The sequence below is a fragment of the Pleurodeles waltl genome, chromosome 4_1, assembly GCF_031143425.1.
Source record: "Pleurodeles waltl isolate 20211129_DDA chromosome 4_1, aPleWal1.hap1.20221129, whole genome shotgun sequence".
Lineage (NCBI taxonomy): Eukaryota > Metazoa > Chordata > Amphibia > Caudata > Salamandridae > Pleurodeles > Pleurodeles waltl.
In genome coordinates, this window is record NC_090442.1 from 811,528,819 (window position 1) to 811,550,665 (window position 21,847).

Here is a 21,847-nt window from a genome sequence, read left to right on the forward strand (position 1 = left end):
GGTCCAGTTTGTACTGTCATCTGGACAGTTGCAGGAAAACGGCTGCTGAAAGTTTGTTGTGTCCCTGTATCTCACAGGTCATTCAACTGACCCTTTGAGTCTCTTTTGGGGCCATGGCAAGCAGGACTAGTTTTCCGTGAGGACTCGGACAGCAAAGCAGTTCTTCTGCTATTCACTGCTCCTGGTTTGAGCGGATATGCTACATTAATTCTCAGGGCCAGCCTGTGGATGGGTGAAACTCATGTGTACTCCGTAACCAATGACATATAAGGTTCCCAAGGGTGACTGTACCCATTTTGGCAGCACATCCTGCACATTGCACTGTAGGCTATCCCACAGTAGCCCTCCGTACCTAAACCCTTAATGCCAAAACCCCCTAGTCAGAGCTCCCTGTACTAACCTAGAAGTTTGGCAAGGATAATGGGTAAACCTTCCCTTGTGGTCCCTCAAAACTTGTTTTGGGACAGCTCCCACCTCCCACTGGGTTGGGCCCAAGACTGACTAGAAAGGCAAAGGAGGGCAGGCCTAGGTGAGGGCTACATCCACCAGTAACGGGGTAGGCTTTTGAAGCCAAGGAAAAAGGAGGAAAACCACCTCTCCAGACCTAGGCCTTTTTTCACTCCCTGGGAGCTAAACCCATCTCTCCGCAGGGGAGTTATTTAGCGGTCAGGTGACATTCAGAAAGGAACAGTTGGCTTATGCATGAAAATGACGGGTTTCTTATAAGATCTGACTTTACCACTAAGTTGGATTTTAAATTACTGTTAATATGAGACCTTGGTTCATCATTCTAGCAGCTCTCAAACTGAAATTAGGCACTATAAATTGTCACAGTGTAACCCAGTGTTTTCTCTAGGTGGGTTAGCCTTACCACCATGGAAAATAACTTTGTAGGTTTTTCATTACAAGAACATGTTAAGATTCAAATGTACATTTCCTACCCTTCAAGTACCAGGCTCCTTGCCCTGTGTACCTTTAGGGCCTACCTTGGGTGGTGACTTTAAAGAAGTGAAAAGGAAGGTTTATGTCTGGCAAAAGGGTTATTTTGCCAGGTCAAAACGGCAGTTTTGAATTGCACAAACAGGACGTACGGGTAGGTCTAGAGCCGTGTTTTACAGTGCTACTTTAGGGATCACAAAATGAGTGCTGCACTCATTTGTATAATTTAATTTACAAGCCCTGGGTGCATATAGTATAATACTCTAGGGCAGAGGTCTTCAAACTGGGGGGCGGGCCCCCCTTGGGGGGCCTCAAGTGATCCCAGGGGGGCGCCAAACTCTGGCCAAAAGAAATATTATACAGATAACATGCCTTTGTTTTAAGCAGAAGCATGTTATTGCAGTTTTAAAAAGGTAACAGTACTTAACTGCAATGTTTAAATAGGTTTAGACCTATTTAAACATTGCCATCTTTCTCAAATAATTGTGAAAAATTCTGAGGGGGGGCCCAATGATTTTTATTTTTCAATTGGGGGGGTGCGGCATTAAAAAGTTTGAAGACCTCTGCTCTAGGGACTTATAAGTATATTACATGTGCCAATTAGGTGTATGCTGATTTTACCATGTTTAAAAGGAGGGCACAAGCACTTTACCACTGGTTATTATGAGGTTTGTATGCAAAGTTGCATGGCCAACATAAATTAGGTCAGTTAATGAATGCTAAAATGTGGAGGAATACCACGAAAAAGGTGGTTATTTCCAACACTGAGATACCTCAGGTTCTGCATTGACAAAGCAAAGCTACTTGTGTCCTTTGGGCAGCCAGAAAGAGGTTGGCCCATGTCCGAGCAATGGATAGCACGTTAGCTCTCAGCCTGCACTACTTTCTGCCACACTAAGACTAAGCATTCACGCAAGGAAAGAGTGAGAGCGTATTCCACTAGAATCATGGTGACAACTGCTGCACTCTATGCTGGTGTGCCTTGTAAGACATCTGCTCTTCGGAGGAGCAAGCACACCTTTATGAAGCCCTAATGCCTTGACATGGATGCAGAAGCCCATGTGGGTCTGGGAAAAGCTGTCCTCCATAACTTGTTTTAGTAGAGGTGAGCCTGCTTCGCGCTTTCTCATAATTATTCTGACCTAGCATGTGAATATAAGAAGATTCAGTTTCGGAGTAGAAAGTAATTTCTGCTGGATAATTCTACCTGCACATTCCTCCCCTGAAGAATAATACCGGGTGACACACCGTATCTGATTATATCAAATCATGTCGCCTGTAGAGGGCGCTGGCTTCATGTTCATGCCGGAAGTGGCCACCGATGAGGCCGCCAAAGCTATTTGGCATTTACCCATGTTTGACGTCAGTACATTGTTTTCTGCGCCTTCTATGTGAATCAGGAGCACGATCAGTTGTGAGTTTTCCTCGTTGAAAAAACTCACCTTTTGCAGTACAATGTCTTCACCAAAGCATATGGGTTTTATTCCCTGTGGGGGCTGTGAAAAATAGATATCAATTTTTTGACCCCAGGCCATTTGTCTTTGGTGTCTTGGGTTGGACCAAGACTCGCACTTCTGGACATCTTGTTTTACACCCTAAAGCATCAAGGAGTGGGAAGCCAAGCTCTTCGTGGCTCATGCCATGAACGATAGTCAGCTGTCGACTCTTGAGACCTCATCCCAGGTCACCATCATCCTACTCGTCAAGTGTGAAACAATGGAAGCATATAATCGCAACCAAACTGTGAAAGCTGTCTCCCCTGATGCTCTCAAGCTCCTACAGTATCTTCGTCCCCAGAATGGAATTGGTCATCATAGAGCAGGTTAATCCTTATCCGAGTAGGTCAACACCAGCAACTCTGCTGAAGCTGCCCCAGGCTGACTCTAGACACTGACCCAGTGGTGTTCCTCAATGCCATGTACAACATTTTTGCCAGGGCATGGGTGCCATCGAGCCCAGGGACACGTACAGTGATCCTATGTTTATGCCCCTAGCCCCGACTTAGTTCGGCTCCATCCCTCCTGGACCGACACAGCTTCTCCTGTCTTCTAACTTGTTTTGAGGAACACCATGTTGCAACTACCCATGAGGTGGACAGCACCACCTTCCCCTTCTCCATGGTAGATGTCAAGACCAGCATCCTAACATCCTCCCCAAGACTCGTCTTCTGTCAAATAGGACATCTGAACCATTACTACCATGTATTGGCACCCGACTAGACCCTGTTAGCCGCATGGGGCAGGCCCACATCGGCTCCTGCTGTAAACCGACAGATATTCTGCAACAAATATGGGACTAAAGTCTCTGAATGCTAGTTGTCTCCGGGCTCACGACAACCACACTCTTTGGGAGATGGTTCAAATGATTGTCCTGTGCTTTCTGGAAGACATGAGGATGCACCTTCAGGAAGTGATCCAAGATGTACAAAATGCTCACAGCAAATATATTCAAATCTGGAGTAAATACATTCAGTGGTTCGGGCGATGTGCACCTCTTCGGACCATGTTTTAGAAAGATGTTACATCCTTTGTTTTCTGCAGATTCTACCCCCATCCATTCCGCACCCTTCTCTTTGCCCTCCAGACCACCTAGCACATTAACACAAAATAGTTCCCTTCTGTGCCAGGGACGACTATGGTAATGTTTGGAGACCGAAAATATTTTTTGCTTTTAGACAATATATTTTCTTTGTTTTGGTGAGGACCCAGCAACTGACCTGACTGAAGTTTTGCAAAACAAGCATTGACAAAGCCAGAACGCTGGCAGCCAACACCAGATGTAGCAGCTTTTAAGCAGAGTGTTTCTTGATGGATTGTAGCGGTCAGCAAACTCCATTTATAAAGCAAATCTTGATTGACCATTACTTCATCTGAAAGGTGGGAACATAGTCACCTACGTTTTTAGTATCATCACTGGTTGAAATCTGAAAAGCAACTCTTGGACATATGTAGTCTCAAATATAAATTTCTGGTTTTGGCATGAGGCTTGTGCAATCTTATTTGTGCTTCGGGGTGACACGCAAATATGGTGATTTTGTATCATTGAGTGCTTTGCAGCCTTTAGTGCTGTTGCAGACATAACTAACATAATAGGAATGCTCTGTCTTTCTTTTTTCCCTGGTTTCCTGTGTAATTTTGACTGAAAGACCACTGGGTTCCTGCTGACCTGGTTCCCAGTGCCGAGTCTCTTCCCCCAAAATTGCAGTCATTTTCTCAATTGGCAAAACCTTTAGCACCCACTAGAAGTCACTAGTAAATGGCACCCCTGGTACCTAGTGCCTAGGATACTAAAGAGGATCCCTAATGGCTGCAGCACGAATTGTCACCCTAAGGGATCCCTCACCAAGCACCTGACCAGCTGCCATTGCAGACTGCGTGTCTTGGTGCAGACTAAAGTTGAAACACGACATGGCACACAGTCTGTGTGCTATGTCCCTTAAACACTTTATGAAATGTATGTAAGTCACCCCTCTAGTAGGCCTTACTGCCCTAAGGCAGGGTGCATTATATTACACGTGGGGACGTATCTGCAGGAGCAGATATGCTCCTGCTTTGTCTTTATTGAGTCTCCGACATAGTGAGTGACCAGGGAGGCCATTTTAATACATGTGCTGGACATTGGTCACTATGGGTTTCCCAGCTACATGATGGTTTTTCTGAATATAGGGATGTTCTGTATCAAACATCTCGTATTAGTGAGCCCACACTGATGCCAGTGTTAGATTCACTAATACCTGTACCCAGAGGGCACCTTGGAGGTGCTTCCTGAAAACCTACTGAGCTACTGGCGTCTTCACTGACTAGTCAAAACTAGTGCAGCCACCCTAGACTGAGTTCTGGCCCCTGAGTTGAGAACCAATGCTCTTGGAGGCCCAGAACAATGGCCTGCTCTGGGCGGAAGTCCTAACACCTTGTCCAGAGCTGGATCGACATTCCAGGGCGGGGAGCTTCAAAAGCCTAGCCACCTTTTAAATGCAACCCGGGTCTCTCAAAATGGCGGAGATGACTGACACCCCCCCTCTTTGCTCACTTCCCCCACTCCCCTTTGTTCTCTCCCTGCCACCACACACACACTTCTCCTCTTCACCCATTCTGACCCCACTTTTGGCAGCACAGGTGGGAAAATCAGTCGGATTAAGAGGTGTGCCTTCTTCATGCCAGTCCACCCCGAAGGTGGGCGAGCTGAAGTGGACACTACCTTCTAAAATTACTCCATTTTTGGAAGGAATTGGTCCACTAGGGTTATGCCCACTTCCCAGCGGAAGTGGCCATATGGTCTGTAGGAAGCTGGCCTGGTGTGTGGTGGGTACCCAATGTACTTACACCTTACTCCAGGTCCAGGTATCCCCTCTTAGTGAAGTGTAGGCAGTATCTAGAAGCCAGACTCTCTTGATGTAGCTGTGGATGAGCAGCCAAAGGCTTATCTAGAAGACGTGCAAAGCTCATGCAGTACAACTGTAGTCACACAGCACTTACACACATGAAAGAAAACTCAGTTGTACAGAAATAAAGTTACTTTTTTTTGGCACAGATTATCACAAATCACTAGGAGGTAAGTAATACACTAAATATATAGACTAGCAATCAGAAATAGACATAGAAAAAGTTAGAAAATAGTAAAAAACAATAGTGACCCTATGGCACAAACCATATACAAATATAAAAATGGAATGCGAACACAGTACCCCTACCTAGGTAAGTAAAATGTGTAGAGGGGAACTGTGGCTATTAGAAATCCACAAAGGTAAGTACCACAGTACCCCCCAGCGACCAGGCATGCAGGAGTAAAACACTGGATTTTCCCCAAACCACCCAAAAGGAGGAACGGAAGAAAAAGAAGACACCCAGAGAAGAATGCAAGATAACCAGCAGCAGATTCCTGAAGAAAGAAGACCTGTGGAGAGAGGGGCCCAATAAAAAGTCACAGTGGAGTCCTAGAGGAGTAGGAGGTACTACCCACCCAGCTGTGGATGCAGGAGTTGGTCGACAGTTCTGAAGAACAGGTCAGCACTGCAGCCCAGGAGCCGGTATCCAGTTCCAGATGGATGCAGAAGATGTCTCACGCCAGAAGGAAGATTGCAGATGGGTGCAGGATTTCCACCAACAAGCATTGGCAAAGGCAAACTTGTGGTTAGTGGAAAAGAGGTGCCGCTAGAGACCAGCAAGGCCCAGGAGGGGGAGTCACAGGTGACCCTTAGCATCACAGAGTCCACAGGAGCATAGGCAGCACCCACAGGACGGGGACACAGAAGCCACAGAAGAAGCCCACGCAGCACTACAAAAGTGGTTCCCACACTGCAGGAGAGCCATGCAGGAGGCTGGGTTTTGCAGGAAGGAGTGCTGGGGATTGGAGCTGCACGTCACCTGAAGATCCCTTAAAGGAGATGCAAACAAGCCTTGGCCGCTTCAAGTGACGTGGTGCACGGGGGTGCTGTCCTGCATGGGAAAGACAAAGCTTACCTCCACCAAAGTTGGACAGCTGGCAGAGAGGACCAAGAGGACTACTCCGGACCACCACCAGTGATGCAGGATCCGTGCAGCTCAGCAGGAGAGGGGATCCACGCGGCCGGTCGTTGCTTGTTGTAGGTGCCGGCGGTTGCAGGGAAGTGACTCCTTCACGCCAAGTGAGATTCCTTCTTGTGCAGGATGAGTTGCTGTCTTCTGAGGATGCAAGGCGAGGAAACTGTTGCAAAGCTGGCAGAAACTCTGGATACGATGTTGCAGTAGAGGTTTCCTTGAGGATCTGTAGCTTCTAGGTTCCTGTCGTGGTCCTGGAGGCCAGAAGTTGAAGAAAAGGTTGCAGTGAGGTCCTGCTGCAATCTTGCACCTCGAATCTGAGGACCCACCCCAGAGGAAAACCCTATGTAGCCCAGAGAGGGGGTTTGGTCACCCAACCAGGTAACTATCAGAGGGTGCCTCTGAAGTCACCTGCCTGGCCACTCAGATGCTCCCAGAGGTCCCTGCCAACCTTGGAATCAAGATGGCAGAACCCATGGACCCTCTAGAGGAGCTAAGGGCATCACCCCTGGGGTGGTGATGGACAGGGGAGTGGTCCCTTTCCATTGTCTAGTTTTGCACCAGATCAGGGACTGAGGGTCCATGAACCGGTGTGGACTGGTTTATGCACGGAGGGCACCAAATGTGCCCTTCAAAACAAACCAGTGGATTGGGGAGCCTCGGATCAAGCAGCAGGAGGGCAAAACCTGTCTGAGGGGTGGCAGCAGCTTGGGCTGCCTGGAAAAACCCTGTAAGACTGGTGGTAGCAATACTGGGGTCCTCTAAGGAGTCCCCAGAGTGCATGGAGTCATACTTCAAATACTTGCAACAGTATTGTGGTATGATTCCGACATGTTTGATACCAAACATGGCCAGGGTCGGAGTTAACATTATATAGCTGGACATAGGTCCTATGTCCAGTACACATATAAAATGGCGTCCCTGCACTAACAAAGTCCGGTAAAATGGAGCTGGAGTTTGTTGGGCCACCTCTGCTAGTGTAGGGGTGCCCTCATACATAGGTACCTGCACCATGCTCTGTGGGCTGAGGAGGCCTACCATAGGGGTGACTTTCAGTGACCTAGTGCAGTGACCTGTAATGAAACCGGGTGCGTGCACACGGTGCACGCTGACTGCAATGGCAGCCCTGAAGAACCCTTTGCATGGGCTCCCTATGGGTTTCAGAATAACTGCTGCAGCCCATAGGGATCCTTTGGATTCCCAATCCCCTGGGTTCCTAGGTACCATATACTAGGGACTTCCATGGGAGCACCAGTATGCCAATTGTTGGGCTAAAAAGTTACCAGCAACCAAATGTAGAGGCGAGAGCACAGTTACTGGGGTCCTGGTTGGAGGATCCAAGTGAACACTGTCAAACACACTGACAAACTGGCCAAAAGTGGGGGTAACCAAGTTGGAAAGAGGCTACTTTCCTACATGTTCATAGAAAGGTGCAGTCACCCTAAAGGTGGTCAGCCCATTGGCTACCACCTGGCACTCCCTGTAATGCCCCCAAATTGAGTATTTAGTTGGCATTCCTGAGCCCCAGAACTCTGATCGCAGCGACCTACGAAGCAAGGACAAAGAGTTGCACGCCTGCAGCCAACTACCAGGGTTCCCCAGATGTCCAGAGTCAAAGTATACTAGAGTTTCACCTCTCCTGGAGTCCTCCACAATGCCTGCAGCCTCTGCACGCACCCCCCTCATCCCCATCCCACACACACACACACACACACACACACACACACACACAGCCTTATGGTGAGAGAAAACCCAACACCTCCAGTATCCACTGGATCCGTCGCCCCTGGCCACAGTCTGAGGTGGATTACTGGTGCCACCGATGTCCCTGGCTCCACAGAGCTCGGGGTCACCCCAGCTGGACTCCCCAACAGCCCCTGCAGCCTCAACACACTGGACCCCTTGACCATAAGTGCTCCCGGATGAAAAAACTCTATGCCTAAGGACACCCCTGCATCTGTTGCCACTGGAGAAAAAGACCAGAGGTGTGCCTACGTCCCCGAGCACTCCAAGTCTACTACCTACCTGTTTGTTTTCCTAGCCAGAGCCTGCAGCCTTTCTTCAGGAGGACGATTTCCCATAGAAAACCATTGGGCACCTGACACCTTACTGCACCCCTGCACCTAGCCGCCCCCGTGTTGCCTGGTGTTACCTGCTGATGTGGTTCTGGTCACTGCCAAGTACTAACCCTTGCTTCCTGAGCTTGCCCTCTAAGTCGTTACTCCTGTGATTATGAAGTACTTGGGTTTGAAACATATAAAAATAATTATTTTTCTAAATTGTTCTTGGATTTATTCTTTGAGTGTGTCATGTATTGCCTCTTTGAGTACAACAAATGTTTAACACAACTTCTTGACAGCCCTAACTGCTCACCCACACTATCACAAATAGAGCCATTAGACCTATCTACTTTTGCCTCTGCAAAACAACTGGGGATCCACTAGACTCTCTTCACTGGGTAATTCTTTTTAGTGCACCCTTACAGAGAGCCAGCTTTCTACAGTGTGCACTTTCTAGTGTAATGTAAATAGGTGTCATGCAGTAATTGATTGTTTATACTTTCTATTTGTAGCTGCCGATTATTATAGCAGATAATGCTGGATATGATAGTGCAGATCTAGTTTCCCAGCTCCGCGCTGCTCATACTGAGGGGAAGTCAACATATGGACTTGGTAAGTACATGGGTTTTAATTTTTGATTCTGTACTTTGAAAGTGTATTCTCAAGGATGCTTATCAAATGAACTGCAGAATAATTTTCCATAGTTTGGTGACTAGTAGCCCCATTCTTCTTCACAAGTTGAATTTCACTTTGAGGCGTCAACTCTTCAGTTGTTTTCATTCTGGAGTATTCCAGTCGAAGCTTTCTTTTTTCCAGAAAATACCATACAGTTACCATAAGCCTAGTCACAATGCATACTTTGTGTGCTGAGAGACCCTGTCCTAGGAGATAGTAACTCATTTTCTAGCTGCCTGGATCCTACAGATTCAGAACCATATTTTGAAGACAAGGTTCAGAGAATGCTTTTTTAATAAGAGGTGATCTGTGTCACACATTACTGTATCCAAAACCCAGACCTCTGTAGGCTACATCAGTGCTTTTAAATATCAGACAATTTACAGCATCAGAAAGTACCTTTTTTCAATTTTCTGCACTCAGCTTGAGGCACTAACAAGCCTTTAAAACAGAAAGGCATGGCAGTAGCCTACTAGGTAGTTCCTGGCCCCGGATTCAGAAAGAACCTAAATCCATGCCGCTGGACTGAAATCATTATCTCAGATTCTGGAGATACTTAAAACAGTTCGTCCTTTCAGCTGAGCATTTTTTTTAAGAGAAGCAACTAAGGTTTGTATATCATGGGTGGGGTCTGTGCTTCTTGCTTAATGCTAACTCCTTGTAAGGGCGAAAGCCTCTGACACCGTGTCCATGTGGTAACCTGCTAATTGGTTTATCGTTCTTGCCAGAACTCTTTTGTAGTCTTTGGGAAGAAGAGCATTTTGGATGTAACGGATCTGAAATTAAAGACAAGTACCCAGGGTTTTGAAAGTTAGCATAGGGATATAGCAGTTTTGCATTATAGATTTTGCGTAATAGTCCGAAACGTATGACATTCCCACCTGCATGCTGGCACACTGGAACACTAATTTATTTATTTAAAGGATAGCTAGGTAACATTTCACAAAACGCAGGTCACCCTCCATAGAATAGACTAGCACCTTACCAACCCCCTAATGATTCTGTCCTTGCTTTGCCCAGCTCAGTACCCTGGTTAAGGGGACTAGCGGCGATAAATGCCCTACTGCGGAAACGCATGGCTGAAGTTTGCATGCATCGAAGACTTACACGAGAGTCTCTGCCAGCGTAACCCTGCCAGACATAGCAACACTACACCTGAGCCCCACAGCCCGCGGGGGAGTGAACCGCTGGGTACCACGAGATCCAGAGACGCTCCTGAGCTGAGCCCCCCATAGGAAAATGGCTCCCTATTGCAGTTAGCCCCCCCCCCCGTCCCCCCTTCCACTTTTTGCCTGATATTGATGCAGACTTCACTAAGAAGTGTGCTGGGACCCTGCTAACCAGGCCCCAGCACCAGTGTTCTTCACTTAAAAATGTACCATTGTTCCACAATTGACACATCCCTGGCACAGAGATAAGTCCCCTGTAAAATGTACCAGTGGTACCAAGGGACCTGTGACCAGGGGAGGTCCCTAAGGGCTGCATCATGTGTTGTGCCACCCTAAGGGACCCCTCACCTAACGCATGCACACTGCCATTGTAGATTGTGTTGTTGAGGAGAAAAAGGCAAAGTCGACATGGCATCCCCCTCAGGATGCCATGCACACAAAATACTGCCTGTGGCATAGGTAAGTCACCCCTCTAGCATACCACACAGCCCTAACACAGAGTGCACTATACCACAGGTGAGGGCATAGCTGCATGAGCAACATGCCCCTACAGTGTATACGTCCATTCTTATACATTGTAAGCACAGTGTGGCCATATTAAGTATATGGTCTGGGAGTTTGTCAAAACAAACTCCACAGCTCCATAATGGCTTCCCTGAATAATGGGAAGTTTGGTATCAAACTTCTCAGAATAATAAACCCACACATTTATTAAAGAATGCACACAGAGGGCATCTTAGAGATGCCCTCTGTATTTTACCCAATCCTTCAGTGCAGTACTGACTGGTCTGTGCCAGCCTGCTGCTGAGACGAGTTTCTGACCCCCTGGGTGAGAGCCTTTGTGCTCTCTGAGGACAGAAACAAAGCCTGCACTGGGTGGAGGTGCTTAAAACCTCCCCCCTGCGGGAACTGTAACACCTAGCAGTGAGCCTCAAAGACTCAGGCTTCATGTTACAATGCTCCAGGGCACTCCAGCTAGTGGAGATGCTCGCCCCCTGGACACAGCCCCCAATTTTGGCGGCAAGTCCAGAGGAGATGATGAGAAAAACAAGGAGGGTCACCTACCAGTCAGGACAGCCCCTAAGGTGCCCTGAGGTGACCCCTGCCTTTAGAAATCCACCATCTTGGTTTTGGAGGATTCCCCCAATAGGAATAGGAATGTGCCCCCCCTCCACTCGGAGGAGGCACAAAGAGGGTGTAGCCACCCTCCAGGACAGTAGCCATTGGCTGCTGCCCCCAGACCTAAACACACACCCTAAAATGAGTATTTAGGGGCGACCCTGAACCCAGGAAATCAGATTCTGCAACCTGAACTACAAAAAAAAGGACTGTTGACCTACAAGCCTGCAGAGACGACGGACGATGACAACTGCTTTGGCCCCAGCCCTACCGGCCTGAGTCGAGAACCTGCAACCAGCAACGCATCCAACAGGGACCAGCGACTTCTGAAGCCTCAGAGGACTGCCCTGACCCCCAGGACCAAGAAACTCCCGTGAGCAGCGGCTCTGCTCAACAACAGCAACATCTTTGCAACAGAGAAACAACTTGTAAAGAACTCACTCTTCCTGCCGGAAGCGTGAGACTTCACACACTGCACCCGACGCCTCCGGCTTGAGAGCCAGAGAAGAAACACCACAGGGAGGACTCCCTGGTGACTGCAACCCCGTGAGTAGCACAAGACAACCCCCCTGAACCCCCACAGCGACGCCTGCAGAGAGAATCTAGAGGCTCCCCCTGACCGCGACTGCCTGTAACAAGGGACCCGACGCCTGGACCAAGCACTGCACCCGCAGCCCCCATGACCTGAAGGAACCGAACCTCAGTGCAGGAGTGACACCCAGACGACCCTCTGCCTAGCCCAGGTGGTGGCTGGCCCGGGAAGCCCCCACATCCCCCCCCCCCCCCAGTGCTCTCCAAAACCCCCCTGGTCTGACCTCCGAAGACACGGGTACTTACCTGCTGGCAGACTGGAAACGCAGCACCCCTGTTCTCCATAGGCGCCTGTGTGTTTTTGGCACCTCTTTGACCTCTGCACCTGACCGGCCTTGAGCTGCTGGTGTGGTAACTTTGGGGTTGCCCTGAACCCCCCCCCCCCCCCCCCCCCCCAACGGTGGGCTGTCTATGCCCAGGAACTGAGACTTGTAAGTGTCTTACTTACCTCACAATCTAACCAATACTTACCTCCCCCGTGAACTGTTGATTTTTGCACAGTCTACTTTTAAAATAGCTTATTGCCATTTTAACAAAGACTGTATATGATATTGCTTTTGTTCAAAGTTCCTAACTTAACTATGTGAAGTACCTTGCATTTTATGTATTTACTTCAAATCTTGAACTTGTGGTTCTAAAAATAAAGAAAGGATACTTTTCTATATAAAAACCTATTGGCCTGGAGTAAGTCTTTGAGTGTGTGTTCCTCATTTATTGCCTGTGTGTGTACAACAAATGCCTAACACTACCCTCTGATAAGGCTACTGCTCGACCACACTACCACATAATAGAGCATTAGAATGATCTAATTTTGCCACTATATTGCCTCTAAGTGGAACCCTTGGACTGTGTGCACACTATTTCTTACTTTGATATAATATATACAGAGCCAACTTCCTACAAACTGCAGCACTGATTGTGCCACCACTACAGTGACAAGGTGAATACATGACTCCCGGCCTGCCACTGCGGCCTATTTGACTATTGATCCTGTCAAAATCAGCTTGCATTATTCCGCCATTCCGTGGTTGGATCTGGAATTGTCTGTTTTCCTTTCTATTTAAAAAAAAATTGTTGTGGTCATCCTCAAACCACCATTTGGGAATATCTGTCCCCTGTGTGACGTCAGATCGTGGTAGCCATCTTCAGATTTATTTATTTTCGCTGTTGGGTCTGGAAGCAACGGAAAAGCACTGAAATAATTTTTGAAAACTCTGAGAAATGCAGAGGAAAATCCACAAGTCGTCAAACCAGGAGAAAGAGAAGACGACAGGGAAACTTCACTCTCCCCCCTCCAACGGGGGACCCTGTCGGAGTCACCACATGGACAAAGAATGAGTCATGGAAGGGGGTCATTGCAAAAAAACCTTTAAATTCTGCCCAAACTTCCACCTCAAATTCGGGCAGCCAGACCTACACAAGATGTACCGTGGGAACACAGACGAAGACTGCAAGGCCTGCATGGTGTTCGTACAGAAAACACTGAAGGTAGGCTGAAAACACTAGAACATCATGCCCATAGCCAGAAGTGTCAGATGTTGCTAAAAGACCTAGGACTGTCCAGCGACAACGATGAGATCGTCAAAGAGGCAGAGAGAATGCAGAGGCTCGCGCATCAAAATAATGAAAACAGACGTTGAAAACAGACAGGCGGAGAAGATGGCAAATGAGTCTCTAAAGGTAATAAAAATGCCTAAATGTTCAGAGGTGAAACCCTCAGAGAAAAAAAACATACAAGGCAGCCTCAACGTCAAAGAAACTGATGCTTAAAGGTCAGCCACCAACAAGAGGCCCATGTATTCTAACCACGGAATACCGACTAATGCATAACAATGAAAATGCCGAAAGGATCCTCTGGCTAAGAGACCTTTAAGGAGAAACTGAAACAGAACTTTTGACACAGAAGAAAAAGCTGTCCTTGACACAAAAAAATTTGCAAGAGGTTGAAAAGGTGAAGACTAAAAGCAGAAATGGCACCACTGGTCCAACATAAAAAGAAGTTTGACTCCTTAAGTGAACTCAGGATTCCAAGCAAGCCCTCGATGACTTTTGATGCTGAGGGAAAGGAATCAGCCATAGAAGCCCCACTAACTCCAGAACCTCATAAGGAGGGTGCAGAAGGTGAGTTTGTGAAGTCAAAGGGGAAGAAAAAGCAGGAGGATTTAACAGAGCCTTGGACTTCAAAACTGAATCCCCAGAAGAATAGGTGGGGGCTTACCCCTCTAGGCCAAAACCACCGGTAGACTTTACAATGTCTAATAGCCTGGTAATGAGAGCAGCAGAAACATATGAGGTGACACTGGAAGAAGAAGAGTCCTGTTTTCTCCTGAAAACTTTAATGCCTGCCAGCAAGGGAAATTTATATTCCCAATTATCTCTAGCATCTTGGACCTAGGCTAAGAGGCCTTTAAGAAACCTACCACAGTCACTAGCACTCATCAGGGCCCCACGAGAAAGGGAAAGCAAGAGGCTAGACATGGTGGGCAGAAAAAAGAAGAGGCGACAACGCAATGGTGAATGGCTAATTCAAACGTGCTACTAAACAGATACGGCCACCAACAGTGGGATGAAATCAACGATCTCTTTTGAAAATTCCTGAGGACAGGAGAAGAGCCAAAGCAATAGTGCAGGAAGGCAACAACATTGCCAATACCTGCCTAAAGTGGGCCCTGGATGCAGCAGGCACTGCCAGGAGGCAAATGTGCACAGGCACAACATTAAGGCATGCCTGGCTCAGAATATCAGGCTTCAAACAGGAAATACAAGCCTCCATCAATAAACCCTTCACAGGGGAGGCACTATTCAGGCAAGCAGTTGGTGAGTCTATAACAAAAAGAAAAGGGAAATCGATAAGGCGATGTAAGCCTTACAATACAGGGTGTGTCCAGGAAAGGTGGAAGCATGCTCAGAAGACCCACAGGCAGGGGATCCTTTCCATCCGGCCAACAGCCGCAGCAGCAAGCCCAAAGCAGCACAAAAGACCACATACCAGCAGTGGCAACATCATGTAAGGCAGCCCTTTCGATCAAAAGGAAGAGGCTAAACTTCCTGAGGAGGAACCACCAGGAAGTAACTCTATAACCAAGGCAAACCCCCACATAAAACAGGTGGGAGTCAGAATAAGGACAATTGGATTTTAAATGTAGTACGTTATCGGTACTCCATAGAATTAAAACACCACCACCAAAACAAAAGAAGTATCAAACGTTGGAGCTCATACAACTCAGGAAGGAAGTCAAATAACTTCTACAGGAACAAGCTATAGAAAAGGTACCAATAAAGGAACTAAACAAAGAAACTTCACCCTATTTCCTGGTTCCATTGCAAGACCTCAAGTTCATAAAGTTCACCCACACACACACTTCAAGATGACAACACTTCAAGGAGTAATGTCACTCCTGCAAAAGGAGACTATATGGCAACATTAAATTTGAAGGATGCTGTCTGCATATACCCATAATTCAAGCACCCAAAAGGTACCTACAATTCATTCTTGAAAAAGTACACTACTTGTTCAGAGTCTTACCATTATGAATAAAGTCAGCACAGTGGGTCTTTACAAAATGCCTTGCAGCAGTCACAGCCTTTCTAAGAAGGAAAGGCAAAGGCATACGCATATGCCCCTACCTAGACAAACTGGTTGGAAAAAGCAGACAAAACAAAGAAGACATTCAAACCTTGATCACAACCGTAGAACACCTAGAGCTTTCCATAAACCACAAGAAGTTGTCTCCACAACCAGAAGAGAAAGTCTTGCTACAGGTAAAGCTGAACCTCAGAACCGCACGGGCCTACCCAACTCGCAAGAGGATAAAGGCAATAGTAGACCATGTTCACCTATACCAGAAGGGATGGTCTCTGACAGTGAGGACAGTTAAGAAGCTAATGGGCATGATGGCATCAGGCTTTCCACTCATAACACACGCAAGACTACACATGCACCCATTCCACAAACAGTTATGCAACATCGGGTCACAAGCCATTAGGAGTTAATAAGGTCTGGTGGTAGTAAAAGCAAAAATACAAAATGAGATACGATGGTGGACATCAAAGAACATAACATTAGGAAGACAATCCAAAACACCATCTCCAACTGTGACCATCACAACAGGTGCATCCCACGATGGACAAACTGAAAGTACGAGATCAGTGAAGCAACACACATCCAATAAAACACATCAGTTTCCCAGAGATAAAAACAGTGATCCTAGCTCTGAAAGCCTTTCAGGCACACAACACGAACAACTTTACTCATACAGGCAATACAACAATAATGTTTTATCTGAAAAAACAGGGAGGCAGTCATTCACTCTGCCATATTCTTGGGCTTGCTCAGTGGGAGAGCTCCAGGAGGATCAACCTACAAACTGTCGACCTACCAGGGAGAGAAAACACAGAGGTGGACAGACTAAGCAGACAAAGCACCTCGCACAAGTGGAAACTAAAACAGGAAACTGTTCAAGACCTGGCACAGGCCAACATCTGTTCGCAACACTTTGCCTCCACATTTCGTTACCACCAGTCAGAGGGGAATGCACTCGCTCTAAACTGGTCAGGGAGATTTGCTTACACCTTTCCACATATTCCTCTAATACCCAAGGTGCAAAAGACTAGACAAACAGGGACAAAACTCATTTTAATAGCCCCACAGTATGCCAGACAGACTTGTTATATAGACCCACCCGAATGACAAATGATCAAGATTAAGTCGGATCAGAATCTCCTAACAATGCAGGAGGGGAAGCTCTATCACCCGGAACCAGCAACACTTAACCTAACAGCCTGGTGCCTAAATACATAGTTTGGACACCTACAACTACCATCTGAAGTTATGGAAATATTGAAAAAGGCAAGGACACCTCCCACAAGACAATGCTACGCAGCAAAATGGAGAAGCTATCTCCACTGGTGCACAACAAACAGGTCAATGGAAACGTAAACAAGACAGGAAACTGGACTAAAATATCTCACGCACCTGCTAGACAGCGGGATAAACTATTCAACACTTATGGTGCATTTAGCAGCCATAATAGAATACAACAGGGGTGCCACATGTAACAGCTTCTTCACCTCACCAGTGCTGAAAAGAGTCTTAGCGGGCTCAAAAAGAATTGCACCTCCAAGGAAAGCACCTGCACCTATGCAGAGTCTGAACATAGTACTAACACAATTGATGACTAAGTCTTTTGAAACTATACAGAAGACAGATCTCCAATCTATAACACTTAAAATAGCATTCCTAGTTGCTACCACTTCACTAGGGAGAATTAGCAAACTTCAAGCACTAACAATACAGGAACTGTGCATTCAAATACACAAAGGTTGTTCTCAGAACAAATCCACAGTTCTTACCCAGTGTAGTAAGCAACTTTCACGTCAACCAAAGCATACATCTACGTGTATTCTTCAAGGAACTGCAAACACAAATGGAAAAAGCTCTACACACCTTGGACATCAGAAGACCTGCAAGAAGCCAAACAGTTTTGCAGGGGAAACCAGTTATTTATCTCCTAGGCAAAATCAGCCAAAGGATCTCCAGTGACAAAGGGAGCAATAGCACAATGGATTGTGGAAACAATACAAATCTGCTATTTAACTGCAGGGAGGACACTTCCCTCACGTCCCAAAGCTCCTTGAGCAAGCAAGAAGGGTGCAACCCAAGCATTCCTGGCAGAAGTAGCCTTAGACTCCACTTATGAATCGGCAACATCTGCCTCTCCTCACACATTTGCGAAACATTACTGTTTGGGCATTTAAATAAGCAAAAAAGAGCAAATGGGACAAAAGGTATTGCAACACCTGTTTGCAAGGTCTTCCTCATTTCATCCCAACCAACCTAAGGCAGGGGATACTGCTAGATAATGTAATGCACAGCATGTTAATCCAGAAAAGGATTCATGCTGCAAAACAAAATGGTTATTTACTGGTAGGAGTAGTTTGGCAGCCTGAAACGTTTTCTGAATTACATGCGACCCACCCACCTCCCCAGAAATGGGAATCAATGCAATCAGGTGGGAAAGGAACTAGCAAACTAAATTCAACTAATAATTAACATTAACCTTTAAAAAAAAAAAAGAAGAAAAAAAACTGAAGATGGCTTCAGTGGACAGGAAAATCCGGGCACCGTCTGACGTCACATAGGGGACGGACTTACCACCAAATGGTGGGCGACAACACCTACAAAAATAAAGAGTAAAAAAGGGAAACGGACACTTCTGGATCCAACCACTAGATGGTGGAATAATTCACAGCTTGTGAATCCAGAAAACTCTTCAGGCTGAAAACTACTCCTCCTGGTAAGTAACCATTTCATTTTACAAATTCTGGCTGTGAAAAATCTTAAAAATAGCTGCAGCAAGTCTGGCTCTCCTATAGAACAGCACCCCTTTACATTATAACACTTTATAATGTATCACTTTGGTTTGGGACTAGCTAGAATTATGGTTCTAGAATTCAAATTAAAATAAATTTAAAATCAAATCTGAGGTAAATTTGGATTTTAGATTATTATTTTGAAAATGTCACTTTTAGAAAGTTGAAATTTGTGTGCCTAAAGCCTCTAGTAGCCCTTTCGGAGATGATTCCCAGCTGTCACTGGGCACCCTGTTGGGAGTTGTGAATTGTTCTCAGGAAGGAGAACAGAAGAGCATTGACTAAGAGGAGGTGTGTCTTCTTGACAGGATTGCCTGAGGGGGCGGGGGTGGTAATATGTCCACCAACTCTACAGGCTTCAGAATAGCAGCCACTGTCACAGGCAAATGCAACCCACTCCTGGGCCTGCTCCTGCCTTTATCTAAGTAACCAGAGTGGCACCAATCCTAATGTGGGGAAAACCTGTCCTATAACTGGTTTTGCAGGGGGAGTTCATTTCCCGAGACACACCTCAGGGTGTGCCCAGATTTCTGACCAAGGGAGAAAGATTCTGACATATTGGATTTTGACAGAGCAAGATACTGTGGGATTATTTGGGGCCAAACCCTTAGGAAATGATGTCAAAGGGGTATAGTCGAAGGTTGCCCCTGTGAATGTTTTCCTTATCACAAAGGCCCTCATCCCATGGGTTCAGAAACCTGTCTGCTAGTGGCAGGCTGGAACAGACCAGTCATTCCTACAGTACAGGATTGGGTAAAATCTCTAAGTGTACATTTTTCAATAAATTGCACACTGGCATCAGTGTGCATTTATTGTGCTGAGAAGTTTGATACCAAACTTCCCAGATTTCAGTGTAGCCATTATGGAACTGTGGAGTTCGTGTTTGACAAACTCCCAGACCATATACTCATATGGCTACCCTGCACTTACAATGTCTAAGGCTTTGTTTAGACACTGTAGGGGCATAGTGCTCATGCACATATGCCCTCACCTGTGGTATAATGCACCCCGTCTTAGGGCTGTAAGGCCTGCTAGAGGGTTGACTTACCTATGCCACAGGCAGTGTGAGGTTGGCATGGCACTCTGAGGGGAGTGCCATGTCGACTTAGTCATTTTCTCCCCACCAGCACACACAAGCTGGCAAGCCGTGTGTATGTGCTGAGTGAGGGGGGGGGGGGGGGGGTCCCAGGGTGGCATAAGACATGCTGCAGCCCTTAAAGACCTTCCCTGACTTCGGGCCTTTGGTACCAGGGGCACCAGTTACAAGGGACTTATCGGAGTGCCATGGCTGTGCCAATTGTGGAAGCAAAGGTATAGTTTAGGAAAAGAACACTGGTGCTGGGGCCTGGTTAGCAGGGTCCCAGCACACTTTCAATCAAAACTTAGTATCAGCAAAGGCAAAAAGTAAGGGGGTATCCATGCCAAGGAGGCATTTCCTTACAGCAGGGACCAATAGGATTAGGTTTGTGTCCCCATCCCCAAGAGAGAGAGGGCACAAGGAGGGTGTAGCCATTGGCTACCGCCCTCTGACCCCTGAAACACCCTTAAATCTTGTATTTAAGGGATTTCCTGAACCCAGCTCACCAGATTCCTGGCGACCTGACAAGGACTGCTTAGCTAAAACCCCCAGCAGAGAAGGAAGACTACAAACGATTTGGCCCCAGCCGTACCGGCCTGTCTCTGCTTCAAAGAACAGAGATGCATCCAGCAGGACCAGCAACCTCTGCCAAGCTCCAGAGGACTGCCCTGCATCCAAAAGGACCAATAACTCCAGTGGACAGCGGTCCTCTCCAAGAAAAAACCAACAACTATGGACTCCCACCTCGGTCCGAATGTGTGAGTCCTAACCACTCTGCACCAGTCACCCACGGCCTGTGTTCAGGTGGCCCAACCAGAAAGAGAAGATCCCCAGGCGGTGCTGAGCAAGTGCCCACCCTAGGTTGACCTTTCCACCCCTCCACAACGACACCTGCAGACGGAATCCCACGAACCCTCCAGACCGCGAAGCTCCAGACGAAGATTTCCAATGCCTTAAGACACACTGCACCCGCAGCCCCCAAGCCTTGGAGAGTCCGACCCCCGGTGCAGCAACATTCAGCAGGCGGCCCTCCTCCCTGTCAGCCTGTGGTCTGCCTGAGACGACCCCCTGGACCTCGCCTGCAGCCTCTGAGTGACCCCCGGGGTCCCCTCAAAGACCAACATTGGGAGCCCGACTTCCTGTTTGCATCCGGCCACCCCTGTGCCACTGAGGGTGTGTGGTGCACCCCTCCTCACCACCAAAGTGCTCCTTCAATTAGAACCGCAGGTACTTACCTGATTCAGAGTACCCCCCTGTCTCCATAGGAGCCCACGTTAAGGTGCTAAACTTTGACCTCTGCACCCGGCTGGTGGTGGGTGTTTGGGGTTAAATGGTACCCCAACCCGTGGACTTCCTAAAACCCGGAGACTGAAACTGTAAGTTGAATACTTACCTGCAAAACGAGCTAACTTTTCTTCCAGCCCCCAGAACTATTCTGAAAATTGTACTGTCCATTTCTAAAACAGATTGCCAATATTTCAAAAACTGTATGATTTATCGATTTCAAACAAAGTACTGTTGATACATGTGTGAAATACAAATCTTTTGAAGGACTTACTTGAATCTTATGGTCCTAAAAATAAAAAATAAATATTTTAGCTATATAAAAACATTGGTCTGGAGTTAAGTCATTGAGTGTGTGCTTCTTCTATTGTCTGTGTGTGCAACAAATGCTTTGCACTACCCTCTGATAAGCCTAACTGCTCGACTATACTACCACAAAAGAGAGCATTAGTATTATCTACTTTAGCCTCTGTTAAGCCCCTGGACTCTGTGCACACTATATCTCATTCTGATATTGTATGTTCGATGGCATGTGTAGCTGCAGATACACATCCCGCCATCTGGTGTTGGGCTCGTAGTGTTACAAGTTGTTTTTCTTCGAAGAAGTCTTTTCGAGTCACGAGACCGAGGGACTCCATCTTAGATCGTTTTTTTTCCGCCATCGGGTTCGCATGTGTTCCTTTTCGCTCCGTGTTTCGGGTCGGAAAGTTAGTTAGAATCTCGGAATAATCGTCGGTATTGTTTGCGTTCGGTATCGGGTTAGTTACAACAGATCGACACCGAATTAAGAAGAGCTCCGGTGGCCCTTTGGGTTTTTTCGATCCCCGTCGGGGCCTGGTCGGCCCGGCCACGTGTCTCTTCAAGGCTGATGGAACAGACCCCATTCCGCTTCTGTCCAAAATGCCATAACAAGTATCCATATACAGATCAACACCTGGTCTGTAACTTGTGTTTGTCACCAGAACACAAGGAGGATACTTGTGAGGCCTGTCGAGCGTTTCGGTCCAGGAAGACACTCAGGGACCGAAGAGCAAGAAGACTGCA

The 21,847-nt window shown here is 47.0% G+C and overlaps 1 protein-coding gene across 1 annotated transcript in view; it reads left to right on the forward strand.

Moving 5' to 3' along the window:
• Window positions 1–21,847, forward strand: part of CCT2 (chaperonin containing TCP1 subunit 2) — a 474,987-nt gene that overhangs the window by 431,233 nt on the left and 21,907 nt on the right. Inside the window, exon 14 of the mRNA XM_069229541.1 lies at window positions 9,028–9,127. Within this exon, the coding sequence (XP_069085642.1) occupies window positions 9,028–9,127 (100 nt within the window). The remainder of the gene's footprint in view (window positions 1–9,027; window positions 9,128–21,847) is intronic.